Source organism: Platalea leucorodia (assembly GCF_965183815.1).
Source record: "Platalea leucorodia genome assembly, chromosome: 7".
Lineage (NCBI taxonomy): Eukaryota > Metazoa > Chordata > Aves > Pelecaniformes > Threskiornithidae > Platalea > Platalea leucorodia.
The window spans coordinates 61,383,133-61,402,256 of record NC_138829.1 but is presented as its reverse complement, the minus strand read 5'-3'; the positions used below and the strand labels follow the sequence as shown (position 1 = coordinate 61,402,256).

At 48.9% G+C, this 19,124-nt stretch overlaps 2 protein-coding genes across 6 annotated transcripts in view; one reads left to right on the top strand and one right to left on the bottom strand.

The window, feature by feature from the left end:
• SBF2 (SET binding factor 2) overlaps window positions 1-19,124 on the top strand; it is a 326,647-nt gene that overhangs the window by 28,009 nt on the left and 279,514 nt on the right. Inside the window, exon 1 of one of the 5 annotated variants that reach the window (XM_082317790.1) lies at window positions 17,705-17,830. The exons of 3 other annotated variants lie outside the window; for them this stretch is intronic. In XM_082317790.1, coding sequence (XP_082173916.1) covers window positions 17,776-17,830 — 55 coding nt within the window. In that variant the 5' untranslated portion in view covers window positions 17,705-17,775. Of the gene's footprint in view, window positions 1-17,704; window positions 17,831-19,124 lie in introns of those variants that run through there. One more of the 5 variants, XM_082317791.1, reaches the window with a different exon arrangement.
• On the bottom strand, window positions 8,370-11,334 carry ADM (adrenomedullin). The gene is made up of 4 exons (XM_082317147.1): window positions 11,250-11,334; window positions 10,549-10,659; window positions 10,124-10,264; window positions 8,370-9,609 (listed from the first exon to the last, which is right to left on the bottom strand). Exons 2-4 carry the CDS (start codon window positions 10,644-10,646, stop codon window positions 9,300-9,302), a joined length of 549 nt encoding a protein of 182 aa, XP_082173273.1. The 5' UTR covers window positions 10,647-10,659; window positions 11,250-11,334; the 3' UTR covers window positions 8,370-9,299.

Genomic DNA, 19,124 nt, shown 5'->3' with positions numbered 1-19,124 from the left:
ACTTGGCCTACAGCACCTATTCTCTTTCTAAAAGGACTGGGCTTTTCCAGTCCCTTTCTCCATCATCGGTCTTTTTTTTTTTTTTTCCTCCAGTCACATTTACTTTGAATACATGAGAGCTGCTGGAGTTAAAATCCAGACTAATTCAATGATTGGTGTCTTCAAACTGCTGTGTTTTTAACCAGAGAGCAGATAGGGATCCTAACTGGAAACCAAAGCAGAACAGAATTTGAAATATTTTGAAGCCCTTTTCAAACATACATATATATAAAAGTTACTATTTCAAAATAGTAATTTGACTGAGATCTGGCATTCCCTAGCAGATACAAGGACTGTTTAGACTAGTTTTTGCACAAGCCCTTGTTTCAAGACTGTAGCAAGGGTACCTGGCTGTTCTGTGCTGCTCTTTAGATTCTCACCGGGCTTGTTCACGCAGGGGCCTGCCTCCAGTGATCTCCAGTAAACAGCCTGTAATGAAAGAGAGCTGGCAATAACTTTGATTCCTGTTCTTTTGTATCTGTCAATTGTGTGGTTATTACTAATGACCTGCCCTGTAAGGTGACAGTAGGCCTAAGTTTCTCAAGCCTTTTCCCATCAGTCCTATGGTGTGCCTCACTGGGTGTGTTTACATGTATGTCTTTCTGTGCTATGTTTGTGTGGGTGCATTCATCTGTTGGGTAGTGCTGGTTCGGCCTGTTCATTAGTCCTGTCTCCCACTCCTCTGCCTGAATTGCCAGTAGTTAACGGCAGTGCTTCACCTTATTTGCAGCCTTACCTGGGGCCTTACAGAGGGAAGGCAGAGGGAAGCTGTTTTTCTGGCCTGATGCCTGTCCAGAGGCGAGGAAGCAAAGATGTAGGCTGAAGTAACTTCCTGGCTGAAGGTCCATGCTCCAAGTGTGCCCCATTTGTACATTTCCATTCTCATATTTGTAACCATTCATAATAGAGTATGTAATATGTAAGCCGGGTGGGCTAAATGAACCAACTAGTGAATCACTGTATATCCAGTATAGAACAAATTTAACCAGCACTGATTCCAAACCAGAGATAAATAAAAAAAAGTACCGTTTCAACTACTTGTTTTAAACCCATTATGAATAAAGGGCTGAATGTTGTATGTGGGCATCATATAGTATATAATTTTTTGAAGAAACTCTACAGTCATAGTGATGAAAAGAAATATTTTGATGGAAGGCTCATTTTTCAATGCCTGTTTGAGTTACTTAGCAGAATTAAAAATGAAATTTAAAAAATCCTTCACATAAGCCAAGAGGCCTTTACAATCTTTTACAAGCCATCTCTACTGTCTTCAGCTTCCTCAGGTAGAATTTGAAGAAGCCTTTCATACCAGATATACTACTTTCTTCTTGCATAAGTGTTACTGGATTACGTGTTATAATAAAAACATTTTGCAGCAGGTTATTTATTAAAATAAGAATACTTGTATTATACTAAGTATATATAACTTACATAATTGTATCAGAGTAAATACGACTGTGATTTCAATCCGGTATAAAAATGTCATTGCAGAAAATATTCCCTTCTGTTTGTAACAGAGGAACAGCTTCAGTTCTGTGATTGTAGAAGCTGACAGCTCACACCTAACTACTACTGAGGTGGTGCATTGTTTATGCCTTATTTAGATAGATGGGAGCAACAGGTCAGTCTGATTCATCACACTCTTCTGATTCCTGCCTTTTAAAAAGCTCTCTGTCTAGAAAGGAAGAGCATGTGTACATCTCTCCAATCATGAGTTCTCCTGAAAAGGCAGTACTGGTCTTTCTAACTTCAGCCTTCTTCACTCATCAGTAAATAGGTAATTCCTGTAACACACAGGAGCCAATGTTCTCCTTTGATCCCTTCATGTCACACCTTGAAAACATTATTTTCTCAAAAAATGCTACTATGTTCACTGTTCTCTTGGTAGCCCACAGTGGCAAAAGTGGTATCGTGATAGAAGTATTCAGGCATCCGTTGGGCAAAGTGTAAGCCCTGAGCTTGCTCAGAACAACAGAAAGAACAGAATAGTTTCCTTTCTCCATCTCCTCAGAATGTGTAAAGGTATTGTGCTGTTCCTGCTTTTTCTGAGTAAAGCCCAGGAGGAATGAAAAATTTGAGTCTCTGCCTTACTCAGCATATTGAGTAACCAGCCCAGGCCAGATACAAAATTCTTCTAAACGCAGGCCTCCCTGCTGGCAGCAGCACTGTGCCACTTTGACATCCAGCAATAATTTTAAATGAGAGTAATTTATTTTTCTTTAGAAGGCAGCAGATGGCAGCAAAGTTGTACAGATGTGCCAGACTAGTAGAAGAAGAAAAATATCTTAGTACACACATTCTAACAACATTCCATGGAAAAAACATATCATTTGTTTCTGTCTGTCTTGCAGTGTGGTTAAGACAATAAATCAGGTTTAATGGCCCTCGTGCACTTGTAACATGAGGGTTTTTTTCCCCTCCATTACCAGGAGTTAATGAAATCAGACTGGGGCGAGATGATGTGAATTATCACTCAGTAAATCATCTTTGTCTCTGCAGGAATCGCTTCTTTGTGCAAATCTTTTTATATCCTTCATTAAACAGATACTGATTGCCTTGTGCAAATATTATCGCAAAGTGCTAGACTGTCTGTGTGTGCACCCTGAATGATACAGGAGCTTTGACTGCCAGTCTCTGCTGTGAGCTATGTACACCACTCACTCTCTCATTTGACTTAGTTGTCTGGATACATCCTGTTCCGAGGCTTCAAAATAGGTGATGAGATTTTTTTTTAAGTGGAAAGAAGAGAGAGAGTAGGAGGGAAATGCTACTATATAAAGTCATAGTGTTTTAAACACTCCAAAATCCTACTGCATTAAATGAAAAATGTCTGGGTTTTGGACAAGAACACTGGAAGTTTCTGGGATTCGATCCCTACTCATGAACACATTTAGTGCCACACTTGACACATGTATGTTTGGTGAAGCTGTCGTTGCCAGCAGCACCACATCCACTTAAGAGGAGCAACAATGATCATACATTGCTAAACTCATTTCAGATTGAACCGAGAGTCTGAATTTGAGTTACCTCTTTTTGATAGAGTTCCTGTCCCTTACTTCTACCTTTTAGTAGTTTCTTTAGTCTTCAAAACCTGAACTTGTGAATAAATGAAGTATAAAGCAAACTTACAATACAATCTTTCAGTATAAAAATAGACATGTTTTTGAAAGAAAGCTGGGGCTTATTTTTTTTTTCTGCTGAAGCCAGTGGAAGTTTTGTTTCAATTAGATGGGATCAGTCTCAGGCCTGGTATTTGGTGTTGAGATTCCTAACTGGGCCACCAGTTGATCACCACCAGAATGTCTGATGTCTGTAGGCAGTAAGGAGACTAATGATATATGCCAGTTGCATACTTTTCATGTTGTTTATCAATAAGGGGCCAGACTATGAATTTGTTCCTTATGCAGAATGAGATGCAGAGCTGCACAGCCCCAGGAAAAAAAGAAAAAGTCTTAGAAATCCATCACTTTTTTCTTGTCTCTGAAGAGAACAAATTTACTTTACAAGGTGCAGCTGTCTTCTTCCAGTGCGCGGACTCAGATCTGCTCCTGAGTCCTTACATGCAGGCAGGGAAGTGTAGTGGCCTCTGAGAGTTTACTGCTTTGTAGCAGAGAGCCACAATCGAGTCAGGTCATGTAAGGGGAAATGAGGAACCCACACACCCTTTTGTCCTCTCCTGTAACAGCAGTGGGATGAATTACATGGCGGCCTTTTAGTCTTTGAGTGTTGCGGTTTCATGATAACTCCTGTGACAGTAACCACCTATTAAAAGGACAATAATCATGTTTGTTTGATGAACTGCTTAGTTTGCTCCTGAACTAACAGATAAGATCCGTTATGTTTTTTCTTCTGTTTCTGCCAGTACTACTGGACATCAGAGATTAAGACACGGACATTTGTTTGTTTATTTTTACACCATGTTAGCAAAGTATGAAGAAAACAGAAACCATTTTATAATTGCTGGAATAGTTGTGCGTAGTTTGCAAACTGACAGATCTGGGAAGTGATACTTAACTGAAAGTATTGGAGGAATATTTATTTTGCAAACCTATTCTGAGAGTCAGAATTTATTACAAAATATTTGCCTTCATCTGGATTGGACTGATCTTTCCTGACTTCGGAAAAACCCAGGCTTTTGTAAGTGGATGGGAGACTCAAGGAGGTCTTCTTAAATGTTTGGTAAAAGTTATCACAGAATCAAACAAAGCCAAAAGATTTCATTTGGCCTCCTCATTGCTGTTGTTGCTGCTGGGAATTTTGCAAGCAAAACACTCCAGTCTTATCAAATCATTAACATTGATTCTAGTCTTAATGGAACCATTTGTTTTTCATTTGGAGACATTATAGTTATCAAGCATTTTGACTAGCGTATATAGCATGTAGTAAAAAGGCTTTTACATAGCAAAGTTCTTTACTTCATGAACAAATTATGCTGCTTCTCCTCATGAAGGATACATGGCCCTGCTCCAAAGAATTGAGTATTTAAAAATTAAAACAATTTCAAAGCTGACACAAAGTATTTGGTGAAAAAAAAACCTGTTCTTTGAGAAATATTTGGATAATAAAAGCAAACCCTTGTGAATACAATAAACAAATTTCAGTTAGGCATAATTGGATTTAGTTATTGGTTGTACTCAGTCATGCTGGAATTTTTTCTCCTGATGCCTGTGTGCTCTACACTACTTAAGTATGATGTGAGATAATATAAAACGGTGTATTGACGGCACAAGGAAAATATTTGGATGGCTGTCTGGAGTTGCCATTATTGGCTTTAATTATGACTTGCTGTCCTTTGGGTACTAAATGGGCCAGAAAAGGCTTCATATGTGCCAAAGTATTCATTAGTATTCCCCTTTCTGTCATTGTACTTGCAGGAAAAGTTTATATCTGGCACCTGACTGCAGTTCTTATTAGCACGGACCAAGATGCTTTGCAGATTTTGATAATCATCTGAAAGTACACCAGTGTCTCTACTTTTTGGATACAGTAGAAGTTGTTTCTAGGTAACAGTGGCACTTGCTGATGTAATTAGAGAACAAACATTTTTTACAGTCCTCCATGTGATGTGGCTGCTTAACGTAAGTTTTGTGGTACGAACTGGAGAAAGAAAAAGAATTACTTGCTTCCCTCTTCCAGGTTAGGGGACCTGCACTAGGACTTTATGGGAAAGCGCTTGTATATCAGCACTTTAGGCCCCTTGCCACCATTCCGTGTAGCACTAATAATGGAGCCACAAAAATCTTTCTGAGATAAAAACAGCCTTTGAAATCTACTTTGGAAATAAAAAATTGTCTATAGTGAAGTATTTTTTCTTTGCCATAGGGTGTCTCTAGGGTAGGTACAAAACAAAATAATAACTCATAAAGAATATTCCCTGAACTCTTCTGACACTTCACTGTGGAGGCTCTGCTGAGAATGGTGACCACTCCTTTGGCATGCACTCTTGAACAGACTGGTGGACAAGGATGAATTCCTGCTCCAATACATATTTACCATTGCAAAACTTAATTTTAGTTTAGAGCCTTGTTTGAACTGAACTTGCAGTCATGTTTTAAGCAGCGTTTGAAATGCTGGCCTGTGGGACACCAGACTGTTCTTAGAAACGAATACTTTAACTAAGGTGTTGTGTAAACAGATGCTCCTGATTTTGCAGGCATTTGGTGACATCTTCCACTTCTCATCTGTCACATAGAGCATAAGCTGGCCTTGACCTAAGCACACAGCTCTTCTTGAACTTGTAGGACTTTAAGAGGATGCTTGCTTTCATGGGCCAATACTGTTTCACAGTCCTGTTCTCCCTGAAACCTCAGGAGTTTCAAAATCCTCACAGTCCTCAGAGATTTAAATCTAGTTCATGTATGTATTTCAACTCCTGTTTAAAGGTTAGTGCCCAACATTTTGCTTTGTGGGATGTTCATAGTGAAAAGATGCTTAGCCAAAGTTCTTCAGTAATGTCCTCTGCTTGGGTGGGAGGAGGATCTTTCACCTGGACAACTCTCACCTGGGGCAGGTGCAGAAATGGAGGAGGAGGGAGAATGCTGTCTCTATACACCTTAGCCCTTACAGACCAGTTCCCCAAAACCTGGAACTCAGTTTGGGATATGGGTTAACTGTGCAACGGGAAAGAGTCCCTGCCTGCTCTGTCATTCTCCTCCAGCCTATCTAGCCTAGCCTAACCAGGTTAGCTAAAATACGTGGTCATAGTATTTCCAGGGTTTACTTTTCAGCTCCATCCACTCAAAGAACGTGCTCTCTTCCAGGCACGGGGCTGCTCACTACTTTCTGGCATGTCTAGTTCACAGTGTTGGTCTTTATGCTTTATAAGACATGGTTCAAAGATTTGGGTGGAATTTTGGAGGGAATTTAGGAAAAAAAATCTTTCTTTTCTTTAGTTGCTGTTTATTGCAACTATGGAATTTTGCTTCTCCCTACAAGCACGGCAGGTGGTGCTCTTGATCCTTCCAAACAGAAACTGCACTTACTAAGCTCCAGTAAGGTCAGAATTATGCCATCCAGCACCAGCTTGCTGGTTTTAGCCCTGTCTGGTTAGTCCAAGGATCTTTCAGCTTTGAGTGAAGTGTTTTCTATCAGTGAAAGGAGGGAAGAAAAGGTATTTTAAGTGGGGACTGCGTTTTGGCAGTAAATGAAGAAAAGATCAATGCAAACAAAGTGGCTAGTTGGCAAGTACATACTTAACCACGCTATAGCCCAATCGAGCCTTATGTCCCAAGTTTAGACAACAAAGATGCTAGCTGTGTAACCCATAAGTAAAACATTGTGGCTATTAAATTGTATGGTTCTGTTGAAGTCGTTTCGGCTCTGCTACGTACTTTAAGTAGGATCATGCTTTCACCTACACATTGTAATTTCCCACTGCAAGCACCCCAAAACTTATAAGCAGCAACTATTTTAATTTCAAGATCTTTCATGATTTGAGAATAGCCATTTGCTTGTTTCTCAGCTGGCAGCTATAATCTGCGCTGAAGATCATGCGTTTGCTGTCACCCCTTACATCTTACAAAATCTGGATCAGAAAGGCCAACAGCAGTAGAGGTAAATTCTCTTCCAGCTTTTAACAGACAGATGGTAATTAAAACTGGCAAGTATCAATAGATATGCTTTTTTTAAAAAAAGAACATTTCAAGTGGAAAACCCACACCTCAAGATTCCAAAATTCTTATTTGAAAATGTTTAGGAAAGTTACTAAAAATAGGCAATTCTGAGCAGAACTTCAAAACTTTGGGGAGAAAAATCATTATGGATATACACCAGGTATCTAGTCAGCTGGATTCCTACGCAAACTTTTTTTTCAGCAGTACTCCTGGAAAGGCGTCATTGCCAGGTGTTTTGAATTTTTCTTGTAAATGTATGTTCCTTAGGCATTTCGTATTAGGTAAAAAAATATGCCCACTTCATTTATTCTAGCAGCATTTAGTGCTGCTGTTCCCCAGTCCTCTCCTGTATATGTTAACTGTGTTCAGAGATACTGTAAAATAGGGGAAATTGTATGTTTTAGCCAAGACGTTATTCAAATACACTTGTTTAGTTTTTAGGTTTGTTTTCTTGGCATGCAAAGAGTAGACACCAATAGATGGTGCTGTTGGTGCATTAGTAAGGTTCAGTTTCACATTTGTTTTGTGGTCTGTGGTTGGAATTTGTTTCTTAAAAAAAAAAAAAAAAGAGAACAAGAAAAAAAAGAACAAAACAACAAAATCCCTAATGCTAAGCTTTTATCCAAGATGTTCTGCCCACACTGAACCGGTCACCGTTTAACTTTAACCTGAACTGTGGCCCAGGAAATCCTTCAACATAAATAACCTTGGAAGCTGCCATGACCATTTTTGGAACGTGCTCCCTCAATAAATCTGTTACTTTGTTGTGCAATGTTGAAGTGTGCAGTTGTTTCTCTGATTAATTAGGGCAAAAAATAAACTTGCACGATCAATCCAAGCTGTGACACGTTTCAGCCCTGGCTAGAACACGTGGGTAGAAAAGGTCTTAGAGCCTCCCAACAGATCTGCCCTGGGATTTTAAGATGCATGCTTGCTTTTGAGTTTACTTGATTTGACTAGATAAGGTGGCTGCTAACAAAGCCTGTAACGGAAGAGTTTCAGGCTGTCACAGAACTGCCGTGCTAGCTTAGTATGGGCAGGACTGAAACCAGTGAGAAATCATTCCTCTTGACCACCTGCCCCCGCTAAAGACAACATAACAGAACTGGTTTATGTAATAGTGTTTATTTTATTTCACATATTACCCATGGAGAACAGCTGATACATTCTCTACATCTTTCACCAGTCTGGAATGCAAGATAAAAAAAAAGGTATGGAAAAAGAGTTTAACATTTGACATTCACGATATGAAAAATAGAGGGGATACAATGTTTTAAAATGCCCTTACGCAATATATATATATATATATAAAACGTATAAAAATAAAATATATTTTCCAAAAAAAAAAAAAGATACAAACAGGACATGACACATGACAATCTTAAATACCGATACGTATCTCATGATCCACACACACCGCACTTAAAATTAACAAAAACCACGTACAATTGCACTTTTCCTCTCTGTGACGTTCAAGTATATCGCAGTCCCCGCAGGGACTAGTGAGTGTCCGATTCCCTGCCGGGTGCAGATAACGCAGAGGGTAGAGCAGATGTGGGCGACCTGTCCTTGCCGAGGGCTGAACGCGCACCCCCAGACGCTTGGGGGCAGAGGGCGAGGCCGGGGCCGCGGCCCCCGGGCCCGGGGGTGCCGCGCAGCGGCCGGCTCCCGCCGGCGGGTCCCCCCCGGCCGCGGGGCTCCCCTGAGCAACCCCTCCTCGCGGCGGACGGGCCCGGGGCAGCCCCGAGCGCAGCCCGCCGGCGAGGAAGGCCCGGCCCCCCCGGGTGCAGCGGCGGGGCAGGGGGCGACATGGCGGCCGGCGGGGCAGCGGCGCCTCTGGCGGCCGCGGGCCGGGCGCCTTCCAGTCCCAGGCGGCGGCGGGCGCGGGAGCCGGCGGTGCCTCGCCCGGGGAGGGTAAAGAGTCAGTAGCCGCCCCGCCGCTGCGGCGGGCGGGGGGAGCAGCCCCTGCGCGTCCCTGGCGGGACGCGGCCTTCACAGCTTCCCCGCGCCGCCTCTCCGCGCCGCGGTCCCGCCCGGACCGGCGCTCTCCGCGAATCCTGGCGGCGGCTCCCGAGCGGCGGCGGACCTCCGCAGCGTCCGTGTCTCAGTCCATCCATCCGAGCCGGCCTCGGCCGGGTAGCGCGGCGCTCAGACCCCGAGAACGGGGGCGAGGGGCTGCGCCCGCCGCGTCCGGGGGCGCCGCCCGGCCAGGGGGGAGCGCGGCGGGCTGCGGCTCTCGGGCAGGGACCGCCGCCTGCGGCCGTAGCCCTGGGGGCTGATCTTGCTGGCGGGGGCGGCATCGTCCTTATACTTGTCGGTCAGCTGGTAGATCTGGTGGGCCAGCTTCTGCACCGTGCACGTCCCGAACCGGCACCCCGTGCTGATGGCTTGCAAGTGGGAGAAGCTGTTAAGGCTCTGGCGGTAGCGCTTGACGCGGATGTGAGCATCCTCCCGGCTGCTGCGAGGCAGGAAGAGAGAGAGCGGGCATGAGAAAAGCGCAGTGGGGCCCCGGAGGAGGGGACCCGGTGGGCCCGGGGCGGGGAGGGCAGGGAGCCCCCAGGCTGGAGGCGGGCCCGTCCCGACGGTGCAAAACTCCCCCCCGCCGCCCCCCGGCTCTGCCCTCCGCCGAGCGGCGGGAGAGGGGCGATCTGGTCGCAGAGCAGAGCTTGCTGCCGATGGGAGGAGAGGCCCCGCCGTTTTTTGGCTGTTACTTTATCTATGGATCCAGAGCTCAAGTTACTATTTATATTTGACTTTCACGGCAAAGGCGCTGCTATCTCCCGCCAGCTGAAGAGCGCGGGGAAAGGGAGGCGGGAGGCTGCTCTCAGCGCGACGTGCAGCCCGGGCAGGACCTGCCTCCGGGGCTGGGGGATCGATAGCGAGAATAAGCCTGAACTCCCGAAAACGAGGGGACCCCGAAACTTTCCACTGCCTCGAGCAAGTGCCCGAGCCCAGAAGGGGCTGGAATTTACCTGGGATGCGAAACTCGGAGATCCTCCTTCACGTCCTGGGTCCGTACGAGCGGCTGCACGTCGGCGGCTGCCCCCAGCCCTCGGAGCGCGCCCGAAGGCTTCACGTCCCGCTTGGCTCGGCTCAGTGCCCATTTCGTCCATCTGAAAGGAGCGCAAGGGAAGAGGACAGCCTGTTAGCGCAAGCCTGCAGGGCGGGAGCCAAACCAAATAGATTCGAGGGGCGATAATCTTTGCCAGCGCCGAGATTTTTTTTTTTTTTTTTTGGATGTTTCCTGAAAGGGCATGAGGCCTTTTAGGAGCTGTGCAATTCCCGCAGGGAATCCAGTCCCTCTGATCACGGCCGGAGCCCGGCGCGGGGGCGCGGAGGCTCCGCGGCTCCAGGAGCGGGGCTGGGCGCTGGCAGGAGGGCGCGCTCCGATACTCACTTTCTTTTGAACTCTGTCGCTACGTCCACCCTTGCAGCATCCACCCCGAAGAAGGTCACAGAGCCGAGATAGAGCAGGGCTACGTGAACTAGTTTCATTCTGGCTGGGCTCCTGGTGGAGGGAAAAGAGAAGAACTGTAAGCATGGTTGCTAATAAAAGTCAAGTAAGGTCTAGCCTTTATTTCTGGTGATTCCAGAGAGCTCCTTCCCTCGGAGAGCCCCCAGGCTACCGGGGACTTTGTGTGTGATATGAACCAGAAGCTAATATTTGCTCAGCAACTTATCACAGAGTAAATAACAGAGCCTCCAAAGTTTACGTTTGTCGAGAGTTTTACTTGCAGAGGCGGCTGAAAACCAGCAGGATTTCCAGAATACCCCCAGCGGCTTGCACTAGGATTTAGCAAACCCATGAGATTAGAGAGAGCTGACTATCAGACGCATCGTTTCCAAACTCCAGCAAGTGTTTTGCTGCCTGGAAGTTTATCCCCTGATAGCTCATCTTCCCACTTCACACGCAGAACCAGCTAGTTCTGGATCTTATGTTGTAAACGGCAGCTGATGCCAAGAGCCAGTGCAAGAGTCTGCAGCATAACTCCAAGCTCTTCAAAACAGTCCAGCTTTAGTAGATTTTTCACTTCCTCTCCACCTCTCCTGCATTTTTTTGTTGTTGCTGTTGGGGGGGGGGGGGGGAGAAGTTCTTACCTGACAGTGAGGATAATCCACTGAGACAAATGTTCTTGTAGTAGCGATCCGAACTTGCAGGGTTTCCTGAGGAGCGAGAACTCCTTCTTTGTGTGTCTGAAGTAACCACTGCGAGCTGCGCTCCACCGCTGCCTTTTATAGAGGCAGCAGCGCGGGGGAAGTGGGTGGACCTTGGCGTAGCGCAGCGATTTTTTTTGACACTTACCCCCACCCCCACGTCCCAAGCACTTCTTAATCATTCTAGCGTGGACTGGGGGCAACCCATACTAGGGTAAAAATAAGAGGATTACTGAAAATTATCTTAAACAATCCCCTTGGTATTTTGTTAATTATAACGAGAGCTTTTAGGTGTGGATTCCGAGTCATGGCATAACTTGCAAAATCTGATAAACCCCTCAGTCTGTTTTACGGGGGACAGACTTTTTAACTGCCGATATATAATTATGTTTACACGGTGTGTAGCATGATTTCTCATTCTAGGCATCTTCAGGTGGGAGGAAGCAGGGGAGTAGGACCTAGACCCGATCAATTTCGAAATCCATGCAAATCCATCAAATTCCAGAGTTCCAAAAATAAACCCATATTTGGGCAACGTGAACTGTAATGAGTAACCGTAATGAATGCCAGCCTTCTTTACATAAGTAAGGAGGTGACATATCAGACATCATTAATAATTATGACTCAACTTGGGTGCATTTTTTTATCTAATAAAGTGTATTTGATTTACTTGATCGATTCAAATAAATCACAATTGAAATGCTTTTGGAAGATCAAAGTCAGAGCGCACTTCTGTACCTTTGACCAAAGGAAGCGGTGTTGCTTTGGGGCGAGCACAGGGTCACAGAAACGCTTGGGGGTGTGGGCGCCAGGGAAGACTTCCCGTCCGTCGTTTTACCCTCAGTCCGCAAACTTTTATATACGTGAATGCACTTACTTCCCCGGTTATAAAGCTAAACCATTGCAGGATCAAGGTCTCTAACAGCATTCTCCCGGCTGGCCAGCAGCAAAACCTTGGTCTGCCCACGCTTCAGAAATGCAGAGGTCGGGCTTGGCAGGCGGTGCTGGAGGCCAGCACCAGAGGGACTGTTTCTCTACCTGCTTGTGGCAGTGCAAATTCAGCGGAACCGAGGGAAATGCCCCCGGAGACCTGCGCCCTGGGGCGCCAGGGTCCCCTTCCCAGCGAGAGATACTCGGGAGGGAGGGAGGAAGGAATAGACTGGCGTGTGCGAGATGTTTCTCTCGCATCTTGCCCCAAGCAAAGTGTTTCAAAAATCAGGTGAGTATGTACTCGTGACTCTGCCTTTCTAGATATAACCGCGGTATATAACAACACCCTGGAGAGGTATGTGCAGGGGGATGACGGAAACTTTCCCGTGCACGGCCGACTCGGTCTGAGGTGCTCCCTCCCTGCCTCGCCAGCAGCGTCCAGGCATCCGGAGGCTGCTGCCTCCGGCACCTACCTGTCCGGGGGCAGGCTGGCCCGGGCGCCGCCACCCCGTTCGGCCGCCGCCCCGCCGCCCCTCAGTCGCTCTCCGCGCTCCCCGCCGGCACCCGCCGGCAGAGAGGGTCAGCGCTCACTCTCGCCGTTCCCCTTCGCATCCTCCGGCCGGCCCGTCTTTCTTCCCCGAGCCCCCGGCGCGGCTGCCGCGGGGCCAGGCGGTTTCCTCGGCCGTGAGCTGGCCGCCGGGGCAAGCCCAGATCCGCTCCTCCGCCGCACCTGCCCGGCCGGAGCGCGGGGCGGGAGGCGGCGGCGGCGGCTCCGGGGGCGCCGGGAGCCATCGGGGCAGCGCGGCGGCTGCCCGGGGCGGGGGGCGCAGCAGGAGCCGGCCAGCCCCGGGCTCCCCCTCGTCCCTTCGGCCCGCCGGCTCCGCCGGTGCCGCTGGCCTCCCCGCGGACCGTGCTCCGGAGCAGAAACACACAGAGCGAGAGGCTTGGGGTGTAAACTCGGGGAGAAGAAATGGGAAAATAGGTGCTCTAGAACGGGACTGTGTCATGACCAGGGCGGCAGAACAGCATCAGACCACGGTGACGGGATTTTGGAGACCTCATGAGGCAGCTCAGGCTCGAGTGAGTTCAAGCATTACCCTGATCAGCAGAAGTTGAAACTGAATCTAACTTTTCCGAATGAGAAGGCAGGATTTTGTGTGATGACTATTGCTTTGATTCAAATTAAGCCTCCCGTTCCAGTAAAAAAAACCACACACTTCCCCAAATGCTGGAAAATCTCTCATTAAAATCCTTGGCTAAACGGGAAGTGCATTTTGTATACTCCTAAAAAACAATGCAGAAAGAATCCTATGTTGTTTTAGGAATAGTAACAATAGTAGTACATAACTCACATGTGACTTCCATACTGACTACAACTGTCATTTTAGTGATACAAAAATTAACTTGTTCTAATTCATGAGGGGGCAAACTTCGGCACATAAATTATCAGTTTGTTGCTGATATGGTTTGTGAAAGGGCTTCAGCAGGTACAGCTGGCTCAAATGTAACACAAAACATCATGTTCTTTGTTCAGATGCTCATTTTGTTCTTCCTAAGCCCTTGCATTCTCCTGCAGTTTGGAAATGAGCAATAGTCACTGAATTTGTACTATGAGGTAACACTGGCCCCTTTTAAAAAATTATTTTGTAAATAGTGAGTTATTTCCATTTCAAAAAAAGTTACACAGAGTGTTCTGCGGAAATATTATTCATAAACTATTATTCTGAGGCAATGCCATGCAGTTCAGCAAGACTGGGCTCTCCTCTGAAGCGCAGGGTCGCCTCTGGATGCTGCCTCATCCATTGCGGGAAGTTGGCCTGGAGGAACATCCAGCTCTTGTACTCGTTTGCTGATTATCTTGGGCAGTGTCATTCAACCTCTCTGTGTTGCCATATGTACAAAAGGCTTTACAATATGTATCTGCTCTGGCAGGGAGATAGTGAAGATTAGTTGCTGTTTGTACAGCATTTTATTCAGGCTGAGTTTTATTCCAAAAGCAAAGGTCTAAAATCTGTAGGCATCAATGGGAATCAGTTTGAGGCAAATATTCTGTGCTGATTATGCAAGAAAACTGTTGTTTGAAGCCAGTGGAAGTGCCTTTGCATGTTTCATTTTGGGTTTAAACAAATTTTACTGGATTTGTATGCCGTGAGTATGAATATACTTGATTACATTTCAGGCTGTATAAAATCAGCAGAAAGATGATACTAGTAGAAGAATGACACCCCATGAGGGATGTAAAACTTCAGTCAAGCTCCACACAGAAAAGCCTTGCTGTTAGTGCATGCACTCAGCCAGCTTTGTCTGTGCCAAGGGCACAGTGACAAGGGGCGATTCCATTTCTGGTAGTCCCATTGGAGGTGCTTTCTGTGAGCCTTATGTCTGATAGGTTTGAGTAGACCAGACAAAGCCTCCTAAATGAGGGTGGGACGCATATTGGTAGGGGAAAACCTGGTCGGGGTCATGGCTGCTTCCCTGTTCTGGGATGGGGTGGGGTGACACTGATTTAAGGGACTGCAGGCAGAGTGTGACCTTTATATTTCCTGAAGGAGGAGTTGACTAGAAGGTATTGTGAACCTTCACACCTTTTTGGTGGTAAGTGCACAGTCTGAGTGTGGCAACATTGTCCCTTTTGTGCTTCCAGTCTCCTGGAGGGGCTGCCGCCCCACGGTTCTTCCCCGGGGATAAATATGTGGCTGCTTACTGGGTCCTTCTGGAGACCTAGGCCTTGGTGTCCACCCAGAGCTTCTGCTCTGAGCCCCTTCATCTCCCGTGAGGAGCCAGCCTACGCTGCTGCAACAGAGGGAATTATGTTTTGGTGGTCTGGATGAAAGTTGTTTACTTTGCATTAGACGTTAGGTGAGCAAACAATCTGTCTGCTCCACTTCCTCATGCGTCCTATAAGAACATAAGATTGCTCTATACTAAAGGGAAGTCAAGGAAGTAAGTTACGGATGACTGACTCCTTTTGCTGTCCATGCAGGTACACTGCTGTGCTCAAACCCAGATGAACAGTGCCCTTCCTGTTACATGAGTACTTAAGATGTGCCACTTCTTACGACATGCTTTAGAAACTAACCAAGCTTTGGTTATATTGGTCTGGATGAAAGAAGGAGCAAGGCTGTAAAGTGGGCGCTAGTAGTATTGAGGAAACAAGAAGTAACATCTTCCTCTTGATCCAGCGTTTGTTAATGCCATGGGAAAAGTGTTAGGTGATATTCTCCTGCTAGAGGTGCTGGCTTAAAAGAGCAGTGAGACTTAAGTACTGAGATTTGTTATTATGTATTGAACCTTGTTATGGGTGCAGATACAATAACATCCCATTTCAGCTCCAAATTAGGTAATTTCTTAGCGTCTCTCAACTTTCCCTCCAGGTTTAGCTGTACAGAACATTATCCCTTGCTTTTGTAAACCATTGCATGTCCCGGCTTTGTGCTGTTGAACAACTGCAGCTTCCCCCCCTAGGAGTTACGGCGATGAGCTTTATCCTTGTCCACCTCACAGGGGTAATGTGTGGCTTCATTAAGATTTGTGTTCCTTTGTTGCTACTTCAGAAATGCTTTTAATCAAAAAGCTCAGTGTTTTGAAAACAGCTTTGTGGGTTTCAGTCATTAAAGTCTACAGGATCATGAACCAAAATATCTATGCATAACTGTAGAAAAGTATTCCTTCTAGCTCCTACTGAGTATAGGAAGTGACTGACCCCACAGAGTGCATTTCTTTCTCGAAAAGTATATTCCATCTTTTTGATGTATATATTATGCATTCTTTTCTACTCCTGAAGTTAAGCAATTTTATTAAGTTTAGATCTTTTTACATGGCATCTGACTCCAAAACAGTTAAGCCGCAAAGCTGATGACTCCAATGAGATTTCGACCGCTGCCCTCTGCTGAGAAGGCACAAGCGAGAACACTGTAATTGACTGTTGAAGCTTGTCGACCAATTTGCCTCTGGGTTATCAGCAAGACTCTGCATCGGTATGTCCCAGCTAAGTAGGAGGTGTAAGAATGGCATGTTTGAAACAGAAATGTCTGTGTGAACCCGCTAATGACCGTCTGCTGGGTCCCTCGCGACGGTGGACTGTCAGGAGCAAATCCAGTGAATCTGCTGCGTTTCCATGTGCACCACGGTACCCAGGGCTGCTGCAGCTCCTCGCTGTAGTGCAACTGATGTCCTTTGCGTTGGTTTTCTCTCTGGGCTGTCAAACAGGACGCACATGGAAGCTTCTCAGAGCGTTTTTGCAGAGTGCCGGTGAGCCAAGCGCTGTACTGTCAGATACCCTGTTTATCACCAGCGTCTCTGCGACTGCTGGCAAGCCCGCCGGGCTTTCGAGGGTGAGAGTCCGAAAGGCGTCGGCCTCCTCTGTACGTTACAAATAGCAACCCGAAATCTCCCCGCTGCCGTGCGGAGCGCCCTGGCAGCCCCCGCGTGTGCCCCGACCAGCACGTCGGAGGCCGGGGGGGTTACGCCGAGGCCCTGCCGGCCGTCGCCCCCATTAGCGGCCGTCGCCAGGCTCCCACTCCCAGGCGCCGCGACCCGCATGGAAGGGGGCACCCACGTCGGCCAGAGCGGGCAGGAGGACGCGGCAGCCGGCGGGGTCGGGCAGCCGCGCCGCGCCCCGCCCCGCAGGGCAGGGCAGCCTCCTCAGGGAGCCGCTGCCGCGGCCGCTGGGGACAGCGGCGGGGGTCGCCGCTCTGGCGTGAGAGAGCGCCGGGGCCGGAATCCCTCCCCCGCCGCTCGGCTGCCCCTCAGGCGGGCGGCGGGCAGCGCCGCAGCGCCCAGCCCAGCCGCGCCGTTGGGGCCGTTAGCGCCGCGGCAGCCGCGCGGGCCGACTTCCCAACGGCGGCACGTTCCGCACATCCCGGACAAAACGTAAACAGGAAACATCCTGGAAACGTGAATTCTCGATTCCCGGGGCTGAGCTCGGCGGGAATGGCGTTGGTTCGCCGCCGGGTTTTATTTTCGCACAGCCGAAGCGGGGGCGATGCCGTTCGCCGGCAGCTCCTCTCAGGAGAGGTCCCGGCGGAGGGCGGTGAGGTGGAGTCCCGCTCAGGCATCCCAGTCTTCCCGAGCGCGCAGATCGGTCGGACCTGCCGCGTTGTTGGTTTTGTTTTGTTTTTTTTTTTTTTAAGGGAGAAAGTGTCCCGGACCCCTGCCCCCTGGGTGGGTACTTCACAGGGAGGCTGCGAGGAGACAAAGCCTACCGCGGGGAGGGCCCGGGCCCTCCCCGCCCGCGGTGGGCTGCGAAGCGAGGCGATAGGGTTTCCACTGGTGACCCCCGACGACAGCCGGCGGCCCCCGGCCGTGCCGCCTCAGCCGCCTGCCGCCGGCGAGCCCTCAGCCCACGCCCAGCCCGGCGGGGTCACGGCGCAGCGGTCTCGGCGGCGCGCAGGCGCACAAGGCGCCCGCGCCTCCAACATGGCTGAGGTGGTGCCGCTTCTCCTGCAGCGGGCGCGGAGGGGAGGATGCTGAGCCTCCCGGGAGCCGCCGCCGCCGCCGCAGCAGGGGTGGTGAGGCCTGAGGCGGGCTCCTCTCAGCCATGGCCAGGCTGGCCGACTATTTCATCGTGGTGGGCTATGACCACGAGAAGACAGGTAGGTGTGGCTGCGCGCAGGGCTGCCCCGCGGTGCCTGGCCTCTTCCCCCCTCCCCTCGTTCCTGCCCGGCCCCGGCCCCGGCCCCCTCCCGCCTCCGGTCGGGCCGCGGGAGGAGGAGACTGCCGCGCACACGGGGCGCCTGTCCGGCCGTGGGGAGGAGGGCGGCTGAGGGCGGTGGGGCTGGCCTCACCCCCGCGAGGGGCGCAGCAGTCGGCGGGGGCGAGGGAAGGGTTAATCCCCCTTTCCTGAGGCAGAGCGGGCCGGCGGGAAAGCGGAGGGGCTCATCTGCCGCCCGGCGGCCGGCTGGCCGGGCCCTGGCAGCCTCCGGCCCGGGGGGCGGCCTCGCCTCCCTCTTGCGGCCTCAGCCCACCTGGCAAGCCCCGCTAACCCTGCCCCGGGCCCGCCGGGCGGGCGGCAGCCGGGCGGGGCGTACCCCGCGGCCTTGCCCCGCCGCCTCGGCCGGTGGAAACGGGCAGCGGTTCCTTCTAGAGAGCGGGGACAGCTTAAAATGTCGCCCACGGACGTGCACGGCACCGGCACCCCGGCCCGGCCGACCGCCGGTGCCCGAGCGGCCGCTCCCGCGGGGCAGGCAGCGGAGGCCGGCCGGGTGCTGGGGCGTGCGTGCGCGCCTGCCTTTTCCCCCGCCGCCTCTGCAGAAAACGGCGGCACTGGCCGCCGTTCCCACACCTCTGTGCTGTTAGCTGGGGCGCGTACAGCCGCGGCCTCAAAGGAAAACAAAGACCGAGGGGCTTTTTGCCTGTTTTGACTGGGGGCTTGCAGCTTATCGCCTGTTGAAAAGGTGCCGCGGCTGACACCTGGGGAAGCTCGGTAGGCTCTTCAGGAATGGCTGCTGTTCTCAGAGAATCGAGATGTTTTCTGTCTGCTCGGGTGAAAGGAAAGTGGTGTTATCTGCTACGGTTTTGTGGGTAAAGAGAGAGTGGTTTCTATTATGTAACTGTCTGTTACCGCATTTGTTGCTGGAGAGACCTTAAATCAGTATATAAACTGATTTGAAAATGAAGTGATTGTCAATTGGTATGTGTTTGTGCTGAGTATTTCAGAACGTTCCTTTGAATGTATGTTGTTAATAAACAATATTTTAAACAGTTGAATGTCCCCTAATTTATTTGCCTATGCATAAACCAAACAACACTCAAGTTTGTTATTCTAAGTAATTCTTTGAAGTGGCAATTGCATGTAATCTGTATTTGTTCATTCTAAAAGTGTAGCTAATAAACTCTTAGAGTAAGATTTTTTTTTTTCTTAAAGAAATACATTTTTCAGAGAAATTA